The sequence below is a fragment of the Adelges cooleyi genome, unplaced genomic scaffold, assembly GCF_023614345.1.
Source record: "Adelges cooleyi isolate 19-005CV unplaced genomic scaffold, UGA_ACOO_1.1 ACOO_flye_CR_arks_rails_tigmint_CR_PRNA_2, whole genome shotgun sequence".
Taxonomy (NCBI): Eukaryota; Metazoa; Arthropoda; class Insecta; order Hemiptera; family Adelgidae; genus Adelges; species Adelges cooleyi.
This window is the reverse complement of record NW_026095860.1, coordinates 3254332-3265483: the sequence shown is the minus strand read 5'-3', so window position 1 is coordinate 3265483 and position 11152 is coordinate 3254332. Positions and strand designations below refer to the sequence as shown.

General features: G+C 29.9%; 1 protein-coding gene across 1 annotated transcript; it reads right to left on the bottom strand.

Moving 5' to 3' along the window:
- Positions 1-3027: 3027 nt before the first annotated feature.
- Positions 3028-4568, bottom strand: LOC126833815 (uncharacterized). Its single transcript, XM_050565370.1, has 4 exons — positions 4291-4568; positions 3730-4012; positions 3433-3540; positions 3028-3240 (listed from the first exon to the last, which is right to left on the bottom strand). The coding sequence occupies exons 1-4, from the start codon at positions 4566-4568 to the stop codon at positions 3076-3078; spliced, it is 834 nt and encodes a 277-aa protein (XP_050421327.1). The 3' UTR covers positions 3028-3075.
- Positions 4569-11152: the final 6584 nt, after the last annotated feature.

The window sequence follows — 11152 nt, the reverse complement described above, 5'->3', positions numbered from 1 at the left end:
TCTAATCTAATGACAGTTTTCAAGGTCATCATCATCATCATGTAAGCTCAACGAGCAAGTGGCTTCTAAACTAAAGTTGATCTAGGGATGTTGTACATAGACAAAGTGGTTTACTTGCGTAGAACATTAGTCAAATGAAGTTGACTCGTTACTATTTTCCATCAGCAAAAATTAACGTTGGAAAAAAGAACTGTTTTGTACTTTATGACTTCACTAATAGATCCACTCGGTCTATCAACCCCAAAATTGTAAATTCTTTTTAATAGGAAAATGTTTTTAATGGTTTAGCATTAGCAAGAGTGTTGTGCGATAAATATCAGAAATTAAAATACAGTTTAAGTAATAACAGGTGTAGTATTTTCTAAAATTAAAATATTGTCTTATATCATTTACATTGAGAGTACATTATAATAAAGCAAGTTTTGTAATCACCCATGTAAAATCGTGGGGTGAATGGGATTACATTAGTGATGGAAATCCGAAAATCCGGATTTTCACAAAAAAAAAAAAACGCTATTTAACCTACTTAAAAATCATAAGTGTTAAAGAATTTCACAATATAAAGCTCTGTACCTAAGTAACATTTTTTAATAAATATATGAAAATAAAACAAAAAACCAAAGAGATAAACTGTTTTTTTTTATTTCGGATTTGTTGAATCCGAAAATCCGAAATCCGAAAGCATTTTATAGACAAAGTTAAGAGTTTTTTTTAAATTTAATTTTATCAACAAATTTTACTTAGGTTCACATCTTTATATTGTAATAGTACATTTATATGCTTTTCAAGTGGCTTAAAAAGCGTTTTCTTGAAAAATCCGGATTTTCGGATTCTCATCACTAGATTACATACATTATTATTTTTTAAATTTTTATAAATTCAACCGACGCATAATGGTTTTAATTTTTAAATGGGAACTTGCTGATTTCTCGTAGAATTAGTTTTTTTGCAATTATTTAAGTATATTTGATTTGTTGTATATTAAGTGGTTATTATTTTAAATAATTTATTTTTTATTTAAAAAAATTGTTTTTTGATCATTTGTTTTATATGTAAAACGGTTATAATTTTGACGTTGCATGCTTATAAAGGGCGTATAATATACATGTTATACAGGTATATATGACGGGTTATATCCATAATGCGACCTTTCTGCATATTAAAAAGCTTGAATTACATTACACTGTACACCGGATATAATCCAGAATGTTTGCCACTTCAGTTCGCATGCCTTGGTTTAGATGAATGTTTTCGATTCGATAACACTCCACTGATCTCGAGGTACACATTTTTAGCATGTACACCACCTAACTTGATATTTATTTTTAAAATAATATTTTTCGAGAATTAAACATTCAACAAAATAGCTATGTCTCGTAATGTGTTTATGGTTTATTAAAAAACACAAGAAAAATGGTAAACAAAATTGGTAGGTATTGCTAATACTAAAAGGTACTATTTTTAATTATTATTACTGGCTGTTCACAATGCATCAGCACCTTGATGTTTAATTACCATCCTCGAACCACCCTGTCAAGATTTTTTTGAAAAAAATGTATGTGTAATTTTGTTAGATCACCTGGACTGTACTTTATAGTGTAGACCAGCTGGTATTGGGTATAAGGTGTACTGTAACATTCTTCTTCTTCAGGATTTTCTGCATTATTATTAAAACTATAGCTTTAATTTTGCTATTTTCCATAAATTTATAACCAACTTGGTTTATGAACATTGTTTTATTGATTTAAAATTCAATTACATCTAGCAGCCGAAAATTCAACCACATCCATAAAATGCAAGGCCTTCGTCAACGCTGAAACTGAGACAATCGATTTCGTTTGTGTATGCACCGTTTAAATTCGTTATGTTTAGTCAGATATACATAGATTTATGTTGTCCACTTTTTAACTTTTCAATTAAGTTGTTCGAGCACAATGTAACACGATTTTGCAATTACACAAAAACGAATTTTTTAAGTCGCACAAGTCGTGACAGAATTCTCTCGGCCTGGGGGTTTGATATAACAATTGAATGGTCTTTGAATGTTTTTACATTATTAAAAGTACGTACGTGGGTTTCATAAGTTGTTTGAATGAAAAATGGTAAATGATTAATCTAAAAAAAATAATATATAATTATAAAAAAGTAAATGTAAAAAAAACCAAATTGGATTTTTCGTCTAATGACTGATATAATAATTGTTATTAAACCAATGTAACTTGGTCAGCCTCAAATAAATCTACGATTTAATCTGAAAATATATTATTATGACTACAAATTAATAGAAACATTTCATTTGTACAAATAAAATACATTCTTAGTTGTTACTTGTACATGTATTTTTGTAAAATAACATAGTATATTTAAATATTTTGTAGAGCTTCCTATCATTGTAAAACATTTTAACGTATGTAATATTTTTTTTTATATTGTACAACTGCAAAATATAAGATTGAAATTACTATTACGGTTAGCTGATTCTATTGTTTTTTATATTTGACGTTATAGCAAAACAACATGACAAAAATTTACACATTTTAGGAATCGTTATTTTTTTTATATTTTTAATTATACCATAAAAAGAAAATACAAGTCTTTCGTATGATATGGTGGTCATACTAACCTATAACACTGGGAAGTTTTTATACGGTCGCTAAAGTTTCCTTTGTGTTAATTTGTCAAAAAGCATAGGTAAATAATATTATTTTTCTGTTTCGTTCGACAACACTTGTTCGTACAAATGATATTTTTCGGTTTGTCAAACGTATATTGGTCATACTGTCTAAATAATATTTTATACAGATTTCTACACTTCCGAGTTCTTATAAACAAGCCGTTATTTTTTTGTTGAAAAATATGTACATATTTTGGTTATTTTTCTCGATTTTGGAGGAAAATTAGTGAATTTGAAAAGTTTTTAACACAATATATATATATATAGGTAATAATAATATTCACATTTTTTACATGTTATATTTTCAGTCATTATTATCAATGCGTAATACAACTTGTTATACACCACCACGTTGAAAGTTAGTTCAAAAATAAAATTATTTTATTAAACTATTTGCCACACTAGTTTTTTGAAAATCTTGTCGAAGCATTGTACCATCCGACATACCTATTGATGTCTTTGTATATGGTCAATTTGCGTTCAAACAGCTGCTCGAAACGACGTCTTCGAAACCAATCCTTGCCCAGCACGTATACTCGCATTTCCGTTTCGAACGAATACTCTATCTGTACTTCAAAATGTAAAAAAAAAAACAATTATAACATTATTTAGGTGAGTGCTGACAATGTCCATGTATCATTGATAGTTTTATATTTATCTTTTATCGATCTTATAATATCAGAAATCTTTGTAAAGTTATTATTAATTATCTATTGTAAAACAGTATGTCTAATTAGACATTGATCGTTCTGACTTACAAATATTGGCTCGTTCCTTGAATGTGTAGCCGAGGTTTCCACCGTAAAGAAAACCGATACCGTTAACTGTGGAACTGGGTACTCTTTCGTTGGTACCGAAAACTCTGCCTGTGGAATAGATATGATTACATAGTTTAATAAAATGCATTTCAATAGTAGAGAGGAAGTTTCAATTATTATTTAAACACTACATATTATGTGGTGAAAAACCTCAACAGACAAATTATGGAGATGATACTATATTTTTGGGTTCAGACTAGTTAACTCACTATTAATGATGATAGGCGATTGTATTACCTTGTAACAATGCTTTGTGAGAAGACCCTCGGTCGCGACTTTGGTCTTATCGATGGTGTATAAATACTTGGGGTCTAGTTTCCATTCGTATTTAATGTGTTCTGCAATTTTATCCATAACTATTCTATCGTTGAACGATTTTTTACGGAACACGTTGAAAAGGTACAATGTAGCCGGACTGCAAGATTTTGATGATTTCGGCAACTGTACCTTATCCCTGCACTGTTTGACAAACGAGGCCGCGTTGTGGACGAATGAGTCTTTGAACTTTAGCCTTTCAGCCCTGTCCAAAGTTAAAGTTCTGTTAGTGCTGATGTATAATTTTTTTAATTATCGACGGCTAATCAACAAATAGTTAGTGACAAGCGGTGACAAACGGAGGGGAGGAAAACGAAAATTAACATGAAGACAAATTTGATATGACAGAGCTTGGTTTATCTGTTGTATTAGAATTCTCTCACAAAGGTACCGTAAGACATGTTAACATTATCCAATGTTTTTTCTTCAAGTGAACATTTCACCGTACTTTTTCAACGGTTAGCTTTCTCAAGTTTCACTTACTTGCACGACTTCCAGCGGTCATTGGCGACCCACTCGGCGTCAGACACTACAGTGCTTACAATATCCTCAGCCAGTTTGGTCACCCGGTTCATGTAGGTTCTGCTTAACCCGTGTGGCACATAATACGGCTTAGCGTCGAACAGACTCTCACTGGTGGTTGCAACCCTTTTCACGGGCAGTGTCTCCACCAGCGTGATGGGCACGCCGTTTGTCCAAAGCACCTTGGCCGAGTCCACGTCATTGTCTAGAGAATCATTCGATAAAACCAGAGCATTCATGGTGTATCTAATGCACGCGTTGCCGACAGTCAGACAGCTGATAAATAAACGATAGTAATTCGATATTGTTAAACTATTGTAAACGGCCAGCAGTTGCTGTACATTCTACTTTGTGTAAACGAAAATAAAGTAAATCGAGGAATAAAGCAATTAGATATTTCGGGGAAACATTATAAAGTTTGTACAATTTTAAAAAGCCTATTCTCAAAAATCCCATTTTTGGACTTGGTGTGTTTTGCGTGAACGGAGACGATATTATTTGTGAGAGAATTTATTCTTATCTAAATAAATGGCGATTGTCAAAAAATACAACAATCTGTCTTCGAAATTGATTTGCAGTTTTTACATGCTTTTAAATGTATGATCAAACGAATTAAAAATAGCAAAAAGACTTGACGGTGTACTAAAGAGTACGTATTTCAATGGCAGACGGAAATGTGTGTTTAATAAAAAACTATATCGGACGGCGCTAAGTGTAGGCAATTAAGCAGCGTAAAGGTCTTGGTGGCCGCAATTAAAATGCCAACTTTTTTCTCAAACGTTTTATTATGGGTTGATAACTGATAAGCTTGAGGTCCTAAACGATAAACTGCTAATATTATCATACTTGAAAATATTAAAATGTCATTCATTGGTAATTATTCTTAATTATAGTATTACGATTAATTATAAATAATATTATAAAAAATTGTTAATACTCAATACACTGTCGCTGTGTGTTACACATATAAAAACATAGAATATTTGTTTAAAGTGAAATCTAAAAAAAATATGTTATTTTTCAAACTTTAATTACTATCCTTAGTTGTAGTTATTACTTCGGCTGGTAGTGTATAATAATATCTCCATGTCAAGAAGCACAAGTAGGTTCTCTGTAATTTTACACTGTCAAAGTTTGTAACAAAACTTTTAAGTGTGATTACTTTTCTCGGTAAGTAATTTAAAATATGCCTTAAACACAGTACCTACATCTTTGAAACTGTCGCCGAAGCTAATATTTTTAATTTTCAATAAAGTTAATTATACTTCAGACGTTTAGTGTTAAACAACACTAATAATTATTCGACCTGTGGTTGGCATTACCCACATTAATGTTTTAAATTGGTTAAAGTCATTTTATACTTTTTTTGTCATTATTTGGAGTACGCAAAAGACAAATTATTTTTTTTCCAGGAAAAATAGATATGTCAATTATTTATTGAACATGTAATCATGGTTAAATTCATAAAAGGCGATTGAGCTCTAACCCGCCCTCACCTTTAGGTATATAATAAAAAAAGTATAATATTGCAAATTCCAAGACCCATACATGATGGTTATAAGTCATAATTAACTTGTTATTGATAATATTATGTTTATGAACTATGATCACCATATCTATCACTTATATACTCTCTGATAATATAAAACCTAATAAAATTGGATTAGAAACAAACCTAAATAATACTTACATTACAAATTTAAATGATTTTGAAAGATAAAAATGTCATATCAAATAAATTGTATTTTTAATTTGAACAAATTAATAATTTACAAAATATTTAAATACTTTTTCAGTTTAAACTGAAATTTAAAAAAAAAGTATTATTTTTTTTTTAGCTTAAGGAGATCAATTTCCATTGACTTTGGAAGTCTCACAATTTTGTCACAGCAAAAGTATTTTTTACCACTAAAATTGCTTTACTCATATAAAAATAATTACCTGAAGCTTATATAAATTAACTTGTAATTAAATTTACATAGTCGAGATAGTTTTGACAAACTGAAATTAGGTAAAGAAAAACAATTTATATAGCTTTGTAATCGTTTGACCATTTATAAATGAATTACATAGTACTAACTATGTCCATTGGGTTGACACCATTAGCGTCAGTTTTGTCTGACCACGATGGTGGACTACGCTTTTGAACACTCTCCAAGGGGAATTGAAGAGGGTATATAAATCGGTATAATATTGTTAGAAATAATTACAAACCGCCGCTCTATATAAAAAATACAATTTTCGTATTATTTATTAGTCTTATAAGTGCTTTATAAGTAAGACTCGTAATCTACATTTCGGACATTTGGGATTTCCATTCTTGATAATATACTTACAACTAAAATATGACACACTTTTTGATTGAAAATCAAAACCCTCGTTCTGCTAGACGACCAAAACACAGGAAAAGCCTCGAGGCAATTACATATTAATACATTTGAAATTGTACAACAAATTATTTACTAACAATAAAATATTTAACTCAAATTAAACTCGAGTACTTAAAAATTCAGTTAAGTACTAAAAAAAAAAACGCTTTTGCATTTTGTATTGTTATACTTTGGGTAATAATTTTACAATAATATTAAAAATAGTCTAGTAACAGCAACAGTAATAGTAATATTCAGGTTGGCTGGTTTGATATGGATTGACACAAAATTCAATTGGTTTCGTTAAATTCTGTACAATCTTTCTTTTTTTCTTATTACTCAGTAAATAATATTCAAGGAATTGCCTTTTTCAATTATGCTCATATATTTTGGGGAAAACAGAATTTATTCTGCATTTTCATTCAGCAATACAACAATAAAGACATTTTTTTCAATTTTTTTATTTACAATCCGACCGAGGCAATCAGAAAGTAATCGGAAAAGCAAGCCTTTGATATTATGTTGTGTATAATAGAAAATATCAGAGTAGCTTTTCTATAAATTGTGGGCTTAAAACTTCAAAGCATATACAACAACGTAGTACTTTTTCATTTTAATCTCGCTCTGTTGTGAACTTTTTTAATCTTCGTTGGAAGATTGCGATTTTCCGGTATTAATATTATTACATTTTTCAAAAGTTTTCTACTGTAAAACATATTAGCATCACATCTTAAAAATAATAAACAACTACAAATGTAATAGTTAATGACCTAGTTGTCGAAGCCTTACTTAAAAAAAAAATTATAGTATAGTTGTTTAAAAATACATTTCTTTAAATAGAACGAGTTTTATTATTATTAATGTCTTGATGAAAATACAAAATAAAAACCTAACACTTTTATTAGGTATTTAATAGGTTTTTCTTTTTTTTAGATAGAAATTGATAAATTGTAACAGGAAAACAGGAGAGCTATATTTTACATTTTATCTTGCTATAGGTAGTATAGATGTCTTCCGCTCTTCATACCATCACCGACATAAACATTATAATAAATTATAATAACGACTACTATTTTTGTATTGTTTTTTTTGTGAGATGAGCCAGTTAATATTATCCATTTGTTTGTTCTCTTAGGACTTGGGTACATACAATGTCTGTTGTACAAACATGCATTATAAAAGTACATTAGGTTTAATATAATATTAAACAATGAATATAATAATTCAATCAATCGAGTAAACATTTGATTATTATCTTTGTAGGCAGGCACTTACTGCAAGTGTACCTGAGCGGGCCTACAGTGAATTTCACAAAAGCTCTAAGTGCGGTTACACCTTTTTTGTCGTGGAATTTCACTAATATGTTTTTTTTATACTTGTTTATATTTATTTTGCTCGGCGATGGATGGAGTTATTTTGAACAGTTGCCATCGTTGAACTTTAAACTGTCACGTTTATTTATATGTTACCGCATTAGTATAACCGACGGTAGTATTCTAGTTATACCGTTTTGATATTATTTGTTTTTTTTTTTTAGTTTCCTGTTTCTTATTCTTTATAGCGTCACGTTTTTCTTTTGTTCGGGCTTACAGTGGAATTGATATTCGTTAAGGAACGTCAATGAAAATGCGTTTAACATAATAATACGAGTATAAGGTTATTTCCGATGTGTAACGTATCAATTACTCACATAACCGCTTTAGAAATGCCAATATATAAAGATATATATTGTATATAAACGGATTACAATGTTTCAGTGATTGATTAAAAGTGCGAATATCGAGAGAACAATATATTAACAATTTTAGATATTTACTGGCATATTTCATCGGCAACGGTTGGAGCTCGAAAGTATTAATAACAATATGTAATAATTATACTGTTTGTGACATAATAATTGTATTCGACTAATTAATATGATGGATGGTACAACCGGATTAACTATTGTTGGTTATTTGACTTGAAAATTGATAAAAAACCATTAAAGACAGTGACAGATGGTAAAACAGGTAAAAAGTATTTTTGGGCTTTTTGTGAAACACATTAGCACATCATAAGCGAATTAATAACTATGAATTTCCGGTAGGCCAGTATTTTTTTATCTTTGATGTGAAGCTGATCGAAGGTATTGATTTTACAATAACACGGTTTTACTTTTTTTAATGCTGATTCGCATTAAGTTATAGACACATCAAATTCGTAATTAATAGCCGATGCAAATGTAGTGCTTCGTTTTTGGTTATAACACTGTTTGCACGGTTTAACTATGAAAACTACAATTTTTACATACTATTAATGATAATTCTGGTATCTCAATTATTTTAAAAATTGATTTAGATACACAATAATTAAAACATTTTTTCATCGTATAATATGTACTATATTATCTTCATTTGTTAACAAAAATATTATCCGTATTCCGTGTGTTGCAACAATTATAGTTAAAAATTGTCTACATCAATATTGTTTAAAACACATTTGCACTACAAACACCTCTTTTAGTCCAGGCGATATAGTCGCATAACAAAGTAATCAGTTAAAAAACAATAACCGCTAAAAGCAATATTGTTTATGAATAAAATATTGTGAGTCGGCTAAAGTATGATTATAATAGATAATAATCGTGTACCCTACGCAGAAACAATATCATATTTTATTATAATTGAAGGGGTCAGTGAAAGGTGTTGGTGTTGGCTGTCATTTTTGGAATTGTTCAGGAACGCTACTTTTGTAACTAAATATTACACAAAAGGTATGGAACTTATATTCAATATATGAAATAACTTATAAGAGAAAAAATATCTGTCTAGGGATGGTCTATAAAATACTATAACGTTATAACATTTATACATGAAATAAAATGCATTTTCGAAAAAATGTCACTTAACACCTTTAACTACTGACCCCTTCAATTGTTGCAATATTTTTTAATATTATGTGAAACAATTTAAATATTTAGGAGTCATTATCAAAAAATGTGTGTAGTTACAATTCGGTTTCCTGTGAGAATATGATTTTTTCAGTATTATAATGTAAGAAATAAATTAAATACTCGGAGTGCGGCTGTAAAGAGGTATAAAGATCTGTCGACTGGAAACGGTTTCAAGTAAACTAGTACATTATACCTAGGTTTTTTTTTTTTAACTATTATTTTTTTGTAGTTTATAATTTGTATTGTAGTCTGTTGTGGTCCGTACTCGCAAAGATAATATAACAATACTGTCTGATCCAATCATCACTTTTTTCGTTAATTATTGTTGCCTTTTACTCTTGACCGTTTTCAGATTCAGTTGGCCATACGGGCTTAGGAAACGACCAGGGTTTCTGAACTAGATTAACCTACAATATTACTACACACACGGCTATTATAAATTAATACATATTTATGTATTTTAGTGTTCAACAAACACTAAATGATTATACTTTTGGCGGGGCTTCGGCAGGGTCACGCAACGACTTTTGTTTAATGTTACGAGTTCCAGTAGTGTATATATTTGCTTAAAGGTCGACGAACACGACGGGGTTAAGTTCAACACCCCCCCCCCTTCAGTTTGGCCTTGTGTATTTTATATTTCTTATCTACTTGATGTATTAATAAATTGTTCGTCTATATCCTGTTAATCGCGTAGGTGTGTAGGCACATATCGAATATATTTTCCCGGTAAAATATGAGTTTAATCGCTAATACGAAAATCGATAGAACATATTTTACTTCTCGCTTGCTATATCTCTGATAAACTACATATATATATTATCTCGCACATATACCATTATGTATAATTTTATACTGACGGTGTCCTCTTCAAACCGGAATGTCATGTACACGCGCATACCTTATTATTCCTACCCTCCGAACAACCGATAACGGTCCAGCGAGTTGAACCCGAAAAGTTTTACTCACAGGAAACTAAAATATATACCTGCGTATATAAAGTGATCATATTATAGCTATGACACGATATTAATTTAATGGCATTCGTTGATTCCACTTATGATTAAAATTAGATTTAGTTTCAACTTATAGCCATACCTCTTGCTGTTATTATTTAAAATTTCTAGAACTATTCATAAATGTTATACTATTTTCTGTCTATATTATATAGTATAAACGAGTCGTGACCAATTTAGATTCCAATGTATAAAAACTCATTTGATTTTTAGCTTCGTCGCGGAGACATGAGAAGATTTTTCGGTTTTAGAATTATCTGTTTGATTATCCAACGATTACTTTTTAACCGCTGGACCTATGCATTTTTTTTGGCAAGTACAGATATTTTGGTGGTAGTGTTGAAGTTGTTTATTAAGTAAAAATACCCAAAACAAATTTTGAATTTTTTGTCGAGCCTATATTTTAAAGTTAGGTATGTTATTGATTTTCAGGGTGATTTTTCTCGATTCTGATGTAGGAAAGGACTGAAGGCATATAGTATTCAACTTTTGGTCTTTTAAAAATT